This window comes from Nicotiana tabacum, chromosome 20, assembly GCF_000715075.1.
Source record: "Nicotiana tabacum cultivar K326 chromosome 20, ASM71507v2, whole genome shotgun sequence".
In the NCBI taxonomy this organism is placed as follows: domain Eukaryota; kingdom Viridiplantae; phylum Streptophyta; class Magnoliopsida; order Solanales; family Solanaceae; genus Nicotiana; species Nicotiana tabacum.
Window position 1 is genome coordinate 147,791,895 of NC_134099.1, and position 15,177 is coordinate 147,807,071.

General features: G+C 39.6%; 1 protein-coding gene across 1 annotated transcript; it reads left to right on the top strand.

Annotated features, from left to right (window-relative positions):
• The first annotated feature begins 7,140 nt into the window (after positions 1-7,140).
• On the top strand, positions 7,141-7,527 carry LOC107813117 (RING-H2 finger protein ATL70-like). Its single transcript, XM_075240415.1, has one exon. The coding sequence runs from the start codon at positions 7,141-7,143 to the stop codon at positions 7,525-7,527; it is 387 nt and encodes a 128-aa protein (XP_075096516.1).
• The last annotated feature ends 7,650 nt before the right edge of the window (positions 7,528-15,177 follow it).

A 15,177-nucleotide genomic window follows, 5' to 3' on the forward strand; every position in this document is an offset into this window, starting at 1 on the left:
GGATTTCAAAATTGACCAAATATCTAATGGATTTGGGTCATATATTTACGGGCTGATCTCACATGACAACTTTCATAGAAATGACGTCATATAGCCACTCTAAAGGACTGCTGTTTAGGAATTAGTCAAATTGTCCTGAATTTTAATTTTCTTAATTTAGTTTTTCGGGACAGAAATATCCTAAATTATTCTGAAATTAAGATTTATAGTATAAATTTTCAGAATAAAATAAGTACTTACTAATTCAAAATTGACCAAGTATCTAATGAATTTGGTTCATGTGTGTGAACGGGACTGAGTTAAAACAAAATTCAGGAAACTGTTAGAAGAATAAAGAAATATATAAAATAGTAAAGAATCAGAAATATTCCGAGTCCACAATTTTCTTGTGCGTCCTTAAGGAATTTTAACCCCCTTACACGTTGCCAAGGTAATGGATTAAATCCTCCCAGGATAAAACGGAATAAACCTTCCTGCAACAGTGGCAATACAAACTGCAGGATACCAACGAACTCAAAGAACGGAGCAAAATCACACTTACGAATTTGAGAGAGAGAGACTGCGAATTAGGATGCAGTATATTCAGAAAGAAAGAAGTTCTAGAGTCTTCTTTGTATATGGAAGATGCAGCCTTGCCTTAGAATTTATAGGCAAATATCAGAAGAGGTGTCTGGAAAGGTGCCTCAGAAGTTCTAGAGTTCTACCGCGATCGCGGCCAGAGAGCTTCTCTGAATCTGACTGTCGCGATTCTACCGCGGTCGCGGCAGAACCGCGGCCAGTGAAGCCCTCTGAACGTTCAGCAGTGATTTGGCATTTAATTAATTATTAAATAATTAAATAAATTTTGTCCAAAAATAATCTTATCGATCGATCATTTGACAAATCCAAATCCAAATCCAAATCCAAATCCAAATCCAAATCCGAATCCGAAGCCGAAGCCGAAGCCGAAGCCGAGCCGAGCGAGCGACGACGACGGCGCGAGGGTTCATTCTTTTCAACTCCTTTTAAGAGCTTTAAGAAGTGAATCTATATATAAGCACATAAATGTGATTGTCCCTCACCAATGAGGGACAAAGTGCAAGACAAAAGTTCACTTCTTCAAATTTTCATTTTCCAATTCACACTTCTTCTCTTTTAAAGACCAATGGCTTAAAGTCCAAATCCGAAGCCAAATCCGAATCCGAATCCGAAGCCGAAGCCGAAGCCGAAGCCGAAGCCGAAGCCGAAGCCGAAGCCGAAGCCGAAGCCGAAGCCGAAGCCGAAGCCGAAGCCGAAGCCGAAGCCGAGCCGAGCGAGCGACGACGACGGCGCGAGGGTTCATTCTTTTCAACTCCTTTTAAGAGCTTTAAGAAGTGAATCTATATATAAGCACATAAATGTGATTGTCCCTCACCAATGAGGGACAAAGTGCAAGACAAAAGTTCACTTCTTCAAATTTTCATTTTCCCTCCATTTTATTTCCCTCCATTTCCAATTCACACTTCTTCTCTTTTAAAGCCCAATAGCTTAAAGTCCAACAATCCCCCACATGAATGGGAATGGCTGTATCAAGAAAGATCATAGATGAAAGCTATGTGATTTTGCAAGTAAGGATTAATTGCATCTGGATAAGTAGGTTTCCCTTTGAACTTTCCGTAGTGAACATATGTCGGATATACTCGGTCAATCGGTAGATTTGATATCTTTGAACCGTCGAACTTTTAGTGTATACCTAGACAGCCATATGTCACACAACCAACCCTTAACCGTCTTTTGGTTCTCATTGTTGTGTTCGTTTTAGCCATGAACACCGCCTAGTTTCATAAGTGCGTAGAGAATTGGCCTTACAGAATTCTCATTGAAGCGGCTTCTTCTTCACACTTACATAGGTGATTCCTAAACGTGTAATCCTTTAGATTGACATTATTTGATAAATACCTCATCAAACTTAGGTAATCATTAAAGAACGTGTAAAGTTCTATCCTTGTTACTGAACATTGTCTTCATCACGAGAATGGACCAAAGATTTTGTTTTGACAATGTTGAACCGGTCAATCACAACTTTGTTTGATCTCCTTGAACCTAGATCTCGGAACATCCAAAATTTTAGGTAGAGTTACCGCCATGTTGACTTGTCCTCGGCCATAGTCCCATTCCCTTAGATGATTTCTCAACTCCCTCTCTAGTTAAGCCTTTTGTAAGTGGATCCGCAACATTATCCTTTGATCTTACATAATCAATAGTGATAATTCCACTAGAAAGTAGTTGTCTAACAGTATTATGTCTTCGTCGTATATGACGAGACTTTCCGTTATACATAACGCTCCCTGCCCGTCCTATTGCAGCCTCACTATCGCAATGTATGCAAATAGGAGCCAAAGGTTTTGGCCAGAACGGAATGTCTTCTAAAAATTCCGAAGCCATTCAGCTTCTTCACCGGCTTTATCCAATGCTATAAACTCTGATTCCATTGTAGAGCGAGCGATACATGTCTGTTTGGAAGACTTCCAAGATACTGCTCCTCCACCAACAGTAAACACATATCCACTTGTGGACTTTGTTTTTGATGATCCGATTATCCAATTAGCATCACTATATCCTTCAATAACCGTAGGATAATTATTGTAGTGCAAAGCGTAGTCTAAATGCTTTTTAGAAATAAATTACCAATCTACACAATGTATTTTTTCCGCAAAGGGATATCAATTGACACCCCTTGCTATAAGGTAGCTCCGCCACTGGTTATATATGTTAGGACCGTAAAAATCAGGTGTCATACGGAAGCTAGAAAAGCAAACCTGGGCGACGATAAATCATACAACAAAAGAGAAATCTACCCAAAGAGACACGAACATTTAACGTGGTTCGGTCAACTGACCTACGTCTACAGCGGACATGAGCAATTCATTATAATAAAAGAGAGTACAAAATATCGAGAGAACGACCTTACGAAGAGGCAAACACAAGTGACACACTAACACTTGTCCCGTAAAGTTCTCCCCCTAAACACGACTCTCAAGCCCCCTATTGCTACATTGTGGATGCAGTAATGAGAAGGACGTATCTTCAATTTATAGAACTCCAAACTTTTTCCTACAAGAAAAGGGACTAGTCAAGTATCGGAGAATTATAATTTCCTTCTACAAAAAGGAAAACCCAATTAAGGTAATTATATTGTCATTTCCTTCAACAAATAGGAAAACCAAATATGGTAAGAAAATTATGGCAAACACCAAACAATTCTCCCCCTTGGCCAGAATTTTCTGACAAAATAAACTTGATCCACCTTCTTCACATAGCCTTCAATAGGTTGCATCTCCAAATCTCCACCATAAAGTTTGTCTCAACGTGCGTAGCACACCGGTCAAATTTCTCAGACAAAAATCATGATTATCGTCAAATATGTTGTGGCTAGAACTGAACCCGCTAGATGAACCTGTCTTGAACCTCGCTCTGATACCACTTGTTAGGACCGTAAAAATCAGGTGTCATACGGAAGCTATAAAGCAAATCTTGAGCGACGATAAATCATACAACAAAGGAGAAATCTACCAAAAGAGACACAAATATTTAACGTGGTTCGGTCAACTGACCTACGTCCACAGCGGAGATGAGCAATCCACTATAATAAAAGAGAGTATAAAATATCGAGAGAACAACCTTACGAAGAGGCAAACACAAGTGACACACTAACACTTGTCTCGTAAAGTTCTCCCCCTAAACACGACTCTCAAACCCCCTATGGCTACATTGTGGATGCTACTGAATGAGAAGGACGGATATTCAATTTATAGAACTCCAAACCTTTTCCTACAAGAAAAAGGACTAGCCAAGTATAGGAGAATTATAATTTCCTTCTATAAAAATAAAAACCCAATTAAGATAATTATATTGTCATGTCCTTCAACAAATAGAAAAATCAAATATGATAAAAAAATTATGGCAAACACCTAACAATATACACTTGATAAACTATTTAACAACCTACATGTTCTTGACATTGATAAGGTGTCAAGAACATATGTCTATGTCTCTTAGATCTCATCCATATGTATGAACTGTATAGCACTAATAACATTGACTGTTTTTGCCGTTTGCTTTGAAATTTAGTAATGGGATTTTTACATACCTATATACCATTGGAAACTTTATTACCATCCATACTCAAGTTTTAATTTAATTACCTCTTATATACAAATTTACCAATTATATATATTTTAGGAATTAAATGAATATCTCTTTATATTAGGAATCAATTATTTCCCATCCTCTCTCTCTCTCTCTCTCTCTCTCTCTCTCTCTCTCTCTCAATCTCTAGTTTTAGTAATGTAGAGCAAAGAAAAATAGAGGAGCAATTCCATGCTTTGAATTCGAATTTGGGTTTTCAAAAAATATTATTTGTTTCAATTGGGTGTTGTTGCAAACAATTGGGAACTCTCTACGCCTCTCTCTATCTCTTAATCCCTAATTCCAGTAACATAAAGTAAAGGAAAAGAGAGCAGCAATTCCACCATTGACAGCCATTAAAAAGCTTTGAAGCATTGAATTCGATTTGGGTTTTCAAAAAACATTATTTGTTTAGATTGAGTGTTGTTGTAAACAATTGGGAATATGATTTGGTGTTTATATCTCAATTTTGAAGGTGTTTTGGTGAAGATTAGACTTAATTTTGGCTGAATTTCATATTGGAACTCGAAGAAGAAGAAGAAGAAGACATGACATACATTATACTTACGAAATTGTAGTAAAATTGTATGATGTTGTTTATATATGTTTATTTATTTAAATATTGTATGAAAGTTGAATAATATTGTATAAAAATTGTATTTAAGTTATATGATATTGTAGTTGTATATAACTGTGTAGAAATAATGTATGAAAATTGTAGATAAGTTGTAGATAAATTGTATAATATATAATTAGTTGTATATATATATGTGAATTGTATATATTTTGTAACTAAAATGTGTTTAGGTCCGGTAAATACCAAAATATGGACATTTTTCATAATAAGGTTTCAAATAGTGTATAGGTATGTAAAAGTCCCTTTAAGGAATTTTTACATTCCTATGCCACATAGAAAACCTTATTACCCTCAATGTTTAAGGTTTGACTTAATTACACTTAGTATACCAAATTACCAATTCTATACCATAATTAATTAAGGGTATAATTAATTGTACATTTTTTACTCCTTAATTAAAGGAATCTGCACGTTTCTCTCTCCTAACCCCTCAGTCCCCACCCACGTTTTACCCATACCCACGTTCTTTTTACTATTTTCCATCTTCTGAAACCAAATTCTCCCTCTAAATTCACAGAAAATTGAAAAAACACTTCAACAAAGTTGGTTCCCCATTTTACTCCAGTTGAAGTTCATCAATGAAGAACAACAAAGTTCATCAAAATTGAAGTCAAATCTTCAAAGTTTATACACACATTTACCTTCAGCTTCAAATTTTCTCAATGAAGAAGAACAAACCTTCAAAGAGACAAGAGAGAAGCAATTCCACCATTGACATCCATTAAAAAGCTTTGAAACTTTGAATTCAAATTTGGGTTTTCAAAAATCATTATTTGTTTTGATTGGGTGTTGTTGTAAATAATTGGGAATAAGTTTTGGAGCTTATATCTCAATTTTGAGGGGTTTTGGTGAAGATTTAGACTTGATTTTGGCTGAATTTCAGATTGAAACTCGAAGAAGAAGAAGAAGAAGAAGAATTGCAGCAATTATAGATAAATTGTAGATAAATTATAGACTATTTTTTGCAGAAGATTTTTAGAAGTTTTAGTCATTTTTGATTTGTGAAAACAGAAAACAAAGCATCTATAATCAGAATACAAATAATCTACAATTTATCTACAAAATATCTACAAACTGGGTACATTGAATTTTTAATATCCCAATTCTCATTCAATTGTAGCTTAATTGGTATTTTCGACATAATTGCATTTTTTGCAGAAGATTTTGTAGGAATTTTGGTCGTTTTGGATTGGTGAAAACAAAAAACAATGCATCTACAATCAGAATACAAATAATCTACAATTTATCTACAAAATATCTATAAACTGGGTACATTGAATTTTAATATCCTAATTCTCATTCGATTGTAGCATAATTGGTATTTTCGACGTAATTGCGTTTTTTGCAGAAGATTTGTAGAAGTTTTAGTCGTTTTTGATTTGTGAAAACAGAAAACAAAACATCTACAATCAGAATACAAATAATCTATAATTTATCTACAAAACATCTACAAACTAGGTACATTGAATTTTTATATCCCAATTCCCATCCAATTGTAGCATAATTGTGATTTTTGACATAATTGTGTTTTTTCAGAAGATTTGTAGGAGTTTTAGCCGTTTTAATTTGTGAAAACAAAAAATAAAGCATCTACAATCAGAATACAAATAATCTACAATTTGTGCAATATGTTTTCTTCTTCTTCTTCGAGTTTCAATCTGAAATTCAGTCAAAACCAAGTCTAATCTTCACCAAAACCCCTCAAAATTGAGATATAAACTCCAAACCATATTCCCGATTATTTTCAACAACACCCAATCCAAACAAATAATGATTTTTTAACCCAAATTTGAATTCAAAGCTTTCAAGCTTTTTAATGGCTATCAATGGTGGAAAATATCTGGAAGAATATTTACTTCCATAATTGTAGCGCGCCTAAATAGGAATATCTGGAAGAATATGATTTGATCTGATTTACGCCAAATCTTTTTAGAATATTCTGTTCCTCAATTTTAGCTCGACAAATTAGGAATATTCAGCTATTATTAATTAGTATTTAATTATTGGTATAATAACTTTAGAAAAAATATGGACAGGGCGGGTAAATTAGAAACTATGCACATTTTTTGTAATAAGGTTTCATATATGGTATAGAAAAGAAAAAATCTCTTAATTTAAGGTACTTTCGAAAGTGGAGCCAGCCCATACTAGCTCATCAAATTTCACAGGAGTTTCTACCTCCTATAGCAAAGGTTAACACCTTATTTATTTTGAATAAATATCATTTTAAAAAATTATATTCTATAGATACCTTTTAATGTTTATACCAAAATATCTAATTTTGGTTACCTCCTACCTGTAAGCCACTAAATACGTTATTCAGTTACACTATTTTCTTTCTCTCTCTACTTTGATACATGCTATTCTTTTCTCCATTCCTGAAAAATGAAAATAGCAACGAGGACGTTCAAGAAGTTGTGGTAGAAGTGGGGCTTGATGAGGAAACCCTATTGAGTTATCCAAAGTTGCTGTATTCAGAAGCTAAGGTCAATCACAAGGATTCAACATTGACTTGTTGCTCAATTTGTTTGGCGGATTACAAGAACAGTGACATGTTAAGGCTATTGCCGGATTGTGGGCATTTGTTTCACTTAAAATGCGTAGATCCATGGCTGAGGTTAAATCCAACTTGTCCTGTTTGTAGAACTTCTCCATTGGCAACACCACAATCCACTCCTCTGGCTGAAGTTGTTCAGGGTTTTTGCTCGACGGCGGATTCGCCGGAAATTAGGGTTTGTTCTTGAATTTCGAAGGATTTTCAGAGTCGCCACCTGACATTTAGTTTTGGTGTGCCAGGTCACCATTTTTAAAATAATATTTTTTCTTCAAAACACATTTGACTCGTGGAGAAGGTGTTAGGCGTTCCTCAAGTTCCGTGAAAGTCACGGTTGCGTACTCGATCTAGTTGGCTTTTAAAATATTCAAATTGAGGTTAAAAAACACATAAAAGGAAAATAACCACAAAAGAGGCTCGAGGCCATCCCCACCTAAGAAGAGAAAATGAAAAGAAAAAGAAACAAAAAATCCTAAGCTAACTTAAACTACGACTTTTCCACAATGCTCGTCAAGGCCTCCAAAATATTGACAAAGCTCTTCGGGGCATTCCCCAGAATAAAATATCTACAAATCCTTCGGGGCATTCCCTGGATAAATTTTACTAAACGACCTCTCGCCTCAAAATTAATGAAACGTCCTAATATTGCCTACCCCAGTGGTCGGCCTAAACATACTCCTAGCGTAATATAACAAAATAAATAAATAAATAAAAGGAAACTAAATAAAAGGGAAAATTCTAAATCATGCTCAAATTCTCTTGACTTTTCATTTTTATGTATTTGGCCAAGCTCAATTCCTAAGGCATGCAAACAATTTAATCACTAATGAGCTCGGCCCTTCCCAACTCCACAACTCATTCAAACAATTCATTCAATTATATGCTCAGATATAACAACCAAACATATAAACTGAATGTGATGACCCGGCCGGTCGTCTTAAGAATTTATGCCCCGATCCTCTATTCATTGCTTTTCCTAAGTTTATTTCTGCTATTTTGATTTGCCGGGATGTTCAATTTTGAGTTTCGGAGAATTTTGGGACACTTAGTCCCTAAATGAGAGCTTAAGTGTTGGAAAGTTGGCCGTAGTCGGAACAGTGTGAAGACGGCCTTAGAATGGAAATCGGATGGTTCCGTTAGCTCCGTTGGGTGAATTCGGGGTTAGGAGCATATTTGGATTGTATTTTGGAAGTCCGTAGCTAATTTAGGCTTGAAATGCCGAAAGTTGAATTTTTGAATTTTTCGGTCCGATAGTGAGATTTTGATACGATGGTCGAAATGGAATTACGGAAGTTGGAGTAGCTCCATAGTGTTGAATGTGATGTGTATGCAAAATTTCAGGACATTCAGACGAGGTTTGATAGACTTTTTGATCGAAAGCGTATTTTTGGAGTTTTTGGAATTCTTAGGCTTGAATCCGATGAAAAATAGGTGTTTGGATATTGTTTTGAGAATTCCGAAGGTTGGAACAAGTTTGAATGATATTTTTTGATTGGTTGGCAGGTTTGGTTGAGGTCCTGGGGGCCTCGGGGGTGTTTCGAATGCTCAACGGACCACTTTTGGACTTGGAAAGACAAGTTGTTGTGTCGCAGAGAAAATATTCATCGCGTTCGCAAGAGGGTCTCGCTTTCGCGTAGAGCATCTAGGTGAAGCAGCTGAAATGTGCTTCGCGTTTGCGATACTGTCCCGCGTTCGCGAAGGTAAGGACCCGTTGGTCTTCGCGTTCGCGACATGGTCCTCGCGTTCGCATAGGGTCTGCCCGTGTAAGCTACGCGTTCGCGAGTGGTCCTCGCGTTCGCAAAAGAGGAATTTAGCCAGCAGGACTTTTGTGCATTGTGTTCGCGATATTAGCCTCGTATTCGCGAAGAAGAACGCGTCTGGGCAGATATAAGATTTCAAATCGAGGGTTTTAGCCATTTTTATCAAAACTTAAGCTTGGTAGCTCGGATTTGAGCGAGATTTTGAGGGATTTTACGTGATATCGATTGGGTAACGATTCTTAACTCATTTTTGCTTGTAACCTATTAATCTAAACATGAATTCATCCTTTAATTTCGGAATTTGTATGAAAATTGGGGAAAAGTTCTTAGACCATGAAATTGAGTTTTTATTGGGGATTTGACATCGGATTTGGATAATTTTGGTATGGTTAGACTCGTGAGAGTGTGAGGATTCTGAAACTATAAATTTTACCCGATTCCGAGATGTGGGACAGAGGGGCATTTTGGTCATTTTACTAATTTCACATATTAGCTTAGAATTTCTTTGTAGAATCAGTTACTTGAAGTGTTATTTAATTATAAAATTGAATTGAATAGATTTGGGCCATTCGGAGTCGAGTACTCGTGGCAAGAACGTGGTCTCGGGTTGATTTTTGAGCCGGTTCGAGGTAAGTGGCTTGTCTAACTTTGTGTGGAAGACCTTCCCCTTAGGATATGATATATTTGATAATTGAAATGCCTTGTACGTGATGTGACGAGCGTGTACTTGAGCTAATTGTTAAAAATCCGGTTTTTCCTTAAGTATTTCAATTGAGTTCTTTTTCCTGTTTTATTCTACTTGTGAATTTAGCATGTTGCTAGTTTAGAAAAGCATGTTTAGTTGACTTAATTGCCTATTTGCTTAAACCGCCTTAATTGCATTACGTGAAGCATGGTAGGCTAGAATTAACTGTTTACTTAGTACAAAATTTAGCTTAATTGGGTATTCTTGTGTTGCTGCTATGTGTTTTACTTTGGGACTACGGGACGGCATCCCGGGAGATCCCATGTACGTATTTATGAACTGAACTAAGGTTCGGGATACCAAGAGATCCCTAGCACGTATACTGAGGATACTAAGAGATCCTCGGGATACCAAGAGATCCCTAGCATATATTGAGGATACCAAGAGATCCTCGGGATACCGAGAGATCCCTAGCATATATTGAGAATACCAAGAGTTCCTCGGGATACAAAGAGATCCCTAGCATATATTGAGGATACCAAGAGATCCTCGGGATACCAAGAGATCCCTAAGCATATATTGAGGATACCAAGAGATCATCGGGATACCAAGAGATCCCCGGTTATCATCCTTGTTATGAGTGGTACTTCCTTGTGGTTTGCCTTCATCTCTGTTTTCGTTATTGTACTCTTATTATCCTGTGTAGATTCTTACTATAGATTCTCAATTGTACTGCTTATCTTATCATGTCATCTTTATATTTATTTAATCTCAGTAGGTCACTGACCTTCCTAGTCACTACCCAACCGAGGTTAGGCTTGGCACTTACTGAGTACCACTGTGGTGTACTCATGCCTCTTCTGCGCATGTTTTTCATATGCAGATCCAGGTACCGCTACTCAGGCCTATCATCCTTGAGGATGCGACTGCTCTAGAGACTTCGAGGTATATCTGCCGCGTCCGCAAACTGAGAAGTCCCTTTCCATTCCTGCCTTTAGTATTTAGCACTTTTGTATTTTTCTATTCTTATTAGACATTCCGGAGTTAGAGCTATGTAGTACTTATCTTAGCTTGTGATTCGTGGGTTTCTTGGTCTTGGATTTATGTTTTGGTATTGAGAGTTAAATATGGTGTAAGCCGAGTGGCACATTTAAACACTGTTATTACTTTATTACTATTTTAAAATATTTTACTTCAGCAAATTTTGGTTTTCTTCCGTAATTTAGGCTTACCTAGTCGTAGAGACTAGGTGCCGTCACAATGGTTCATGGAGGGTAAACCGAAGTCGTGACAAGTTGGTATCAGAGCTCTAGGTTCATAGGAGTCATGGATCACAAGCTAATTTTTAGAGTCTCGTTGTTCGGTATGGAGACGTCTGTACTTATCTATAAGAGGCTATGTAACTGTTAGGAAAATTTCCACTTTATTTGCGTCCTTGTCGTGCGATATTTTGACATCACAATTCTAATCTTCTGTCTTATATTCTCTCACAGATGGTGAGGACAAGTGCTACCCTAGATGATCAAGCACCCACGCCCCTACTACAGCCGTCAGAGGCTGGGGCCGGGGTAGAGGCCGAGGAGGCGCACGTGGTGCAGCCAGAGCACCTGCGCGAGCTACCGTCGAGGTACCACTCGCAGTTCCAGCCGTAGTCCAGGCACCTGATACGCCTACTGCTACTACTACTCCAGCCCTTCAGGAGACTTTGACACAGTTTATGAGCATGTACACCACCTTGGCTCAGGCAGGGCTGTTTCCCCTTGCTGCAGCCACATCTCAGGCCGGGAGAGGAGCACAAACTCCCGCCGCCCACACTCTTGAGCAGCGACTGCATGTTGAGCAGGTCCCTGAGATTATTCCTGGACCGCCTGCAGTGCCAGTTCAGCCCGAGGACAGGGCAGCGACTTCCGAGGAGGAGCAACTGAGGCTTGAGAGGTTCTAGAAGTACAAGCCTCCTGTATTCAGCGGTCTAGCATCGGAGGATGCTCTGGGATTTCTAGATGAGAGCTACCGCATTCTCTGTACCATGGGTATATCAGGATTGAGCGGGGTTTCCTTCACTACCTTCCAGCTTCGAGGAGCCGTCTATAAGTGGTGGCGCACCTATGAGTTAGACAGTCCGGATGAGGCTGCTTCACTGACTTGGACTCAGTTTTCAGATCTGTTCCTGAGAGAGTATGTTCCTCAAAGCCTCAAGGATGCATGGCGCACAAAGTTTGAGCATTTGCGCCAGGGTGCTATGACTGTCTCAAAGTATGTTATCCTTTATACTAGTTTGGCTAGGCATGCACCAGCCTTGGTTTCTACTATTCGCGAGAGGGTTCGCCAGATCATTGAGGGCCTTATTCTCAGCATGAGGTCTTGCATGGCTCGTGAGTTGGAGATGGATATTTCTTATCAGCAGGTGGTGATCATTGCTAGGAAGATTAAGGGTATGCATGCTAGGGAGAGAGAGGAGAGGGAGGACAAGAGGTCTCGAGAGTCGGGTCATTATTCTGGTGCTCGTACCCCAACTGCAGGTCATCATGGTAGGGATTATATGAGTCGCCCTATTCATTCAGCTCTTCCAGTAGCCAGTGGTATTCCAGCTCCTCCTAGGCCTCAGGAGCCTTATTATGCACATCCGGTTTCTAGCGCGCCTCCTATGCGGGGTGCTTTCAGAGGTCAGTCCAGCAGACCTGGTCCGAGCCAGTCACAGCCACCACGTCATCCCAAAGCTTGTTTTGAGTGTGGTGACACATGCCACGTGGTGAGGGATTGCCCTAGACTTGGGAGGAGTGCACCTTCACAGACTTCTCAGCCACAGCGTGCCCCTCAAAGTCCACAGGCTATGATTACAGCTCCAGTTGCTACCCTACCTGCTCAGCCAGCTAGAGGTGGAGGTCGTGGAGGTAGAGGTCACCCTAGAGGGGGAGGCCAGGCCAGATACTATGCCCTTCCTGCCCGTACCGAGGTTGTTGCCCCCGATTCTGTCATAACATGTATTATATTGGTTTATCATAGAGATGCATCGGTTCTATTTGATCCAGACTCTACTTACTCTTATGTGTCTTCTTATTTTGCTCCGCGTTTGGGTGTATCTCGGGATTCTTTAAGTTCCCCTATTTATGTTTCTACTCCTATGGGAGATTCTCTTATTGTGGACCGCGTCTATCGGTCGTGTTTGGTTGTTCTTAGTGGTTTTGAGACCAGAGCCGATTTATTGTTGCTCAACATGGTAGATTTTGATATTATCTTGGACATGGACTGGTTGTCTCCCCTTATGCTATTCTTGATTGTCACGCCAAAACCGTAACGCTGGCTATGCCAGGTGTACCGTATGTTGAGTGGAGGGGTACTTTAGATCACACTCCCAGTAGAGTTATTTCTTTTCTTAAAGCTCAGAGTATGGTTGAGAAGGTGTGTGACACGTACTTAGCTTATGTGAGAGATGTCAGTATTGATACCCCTTCAGTTGATTCAGTCCCAGTAGTACGGGATTTTTCTGATGTGTTTCCAGCTGATCTTCTAGGCATGCCGCCTGATAGAGATATTGATTTTGGCATCGATCTGTTGCCAGGCACTTAGCCCATTTCTATTCCTCCATATCATATGGCTCCTCCTAAGTTGAAGGAGTTGAAGGATTAGTTACAGAAATTGCTTGATAAAGGTTTTATTCAGCCCAGTGTATCCCCTTGGGGTGCTCTTATTTTGTTTGTGAAGAAAAAGGATGGTTTTATGCGTATGTGTATTGATTATCGCCAGTTGAACAAAGTGACAATTAAGAACTGTTATCCTTTTCCTTGTATTGATGATCTGTTTGACCAGCTTCCGGGTGCACGAGTGTTTTCTAAGATTGATTTGCGCTCAGGTTTCTATCAATTGAAGATTCGGGAGCCAGATATCCCAAAGACTGCTTTGAGGACTCGGTATGGTCATTACGAGTTCCTTGTTATGTCATTTGGGCTGACCAATGCCCCAACAGCCTTTATGCATTTGATGCATAGTGTGTTCCGGTTGTATCTTAACTCGTTCATCATTGTGTTTATTGATGATCTTCTGGTGTATTCCTAGAGTCGGGAAGATCATGAGCAACACCTGAGGACTGTGCTTCAGACTCTGAGAGAGAAGAAGTTATATGCTAAGTTCTCGAATTTTGAGTTTTGGTTGGATTCAGTGGCATTCTTAGGCCACGTGGTATTGAGTGAGGGCATTCAGGTGGATCCGAAAAAAATAGAGGTTGTGTAGTGTTGGCCCAGACCATCCTCAGCTACATAGACCCGTAGTTTCCTTGGTTTGGCGGGTTACTACCATCATTTTGTGGAGGGTTTTACATCGATTGTAGCCCCCATGACCAGGTTGACCCAGAAGGGTGCTCCATTCCATTGGACGGAGGAGTGTGAGGCGAGCTTTCAGAAGCTCAAGACAGCTTTGACCACAACCCCAATTTTGATATTACCTACAGGTTCGAGGTGTTATACGGTCTATTGTGATGCCTCGAGGGTTGGCCTCGGAGCGGTGTTGATGCAGGACGGTAGGGTGATTGCCTACGCGTCTAGACAATTGAAGATACATGAGAAGAACTACCCTATTCACAACCTTGAGTTAACTGCCACTGTTCACGCCCTGAAGATTTGGCGCCATTACTTATACGATGTGCCTTGTGACATTTATACTGACCATCGGAGCTTGCAGCACATGTTCAAGCAAAAGGATCTAAATTTGCACCAGAGGAGGTGGTTAGAGTTGCTGAAGGACTATAACATCACTATTTTGTATCACCCGGGCAAGGCCAATGTGGTAGTTGATGCTTTGAGTCACCGGGTGGAGAGTTTGGCTTATTCACCAACATCGGAGAGGCCTATGGTGATGGATATTCAGGCCTTAGCCAGCCAGTTTGTGAGATTGGATCTTTCGGAGCCTAGTCGGGTTCTCGCTTGCGTGGTTTCTCGGTCTTCCTTATTTGATCGTATCAGGGAGCGGCAGTATGATGACCCTCATTTGCTTGTCCTCAAGACAAGGTTCAGCAAGGTGATGCCAGAGATGTGACTATTGGTGATGATGAGGTATTGAGGATGCAGGGTCGGATTTGTGTACCCAATGTTGATAGGCTTTGGGAGTTGATTCTGGAGGAGGCCCATAGCTCGCGGTATTCCATTCATCTGGGTGCTGCGAAGATATATCAGGATTAGAGACAGCATTATTGGTAGAGGCGGATGAAGAAAGATATAGTTGGATTCGTAGCTCGGTGCCTTAACTGTCAGCAGGTGAAGTATGAGCACCAGAGACCTGGTGGGTTATTTTAGTAGGTAGAGATTCCGGAGTGGAAGTGGGAGCGGATCACCATGGACTTTGTAGTTGGGCTCCCATGGACTTTGAGAAAGTTCGATGCTATTTGGGTGATTGTGGATCGACT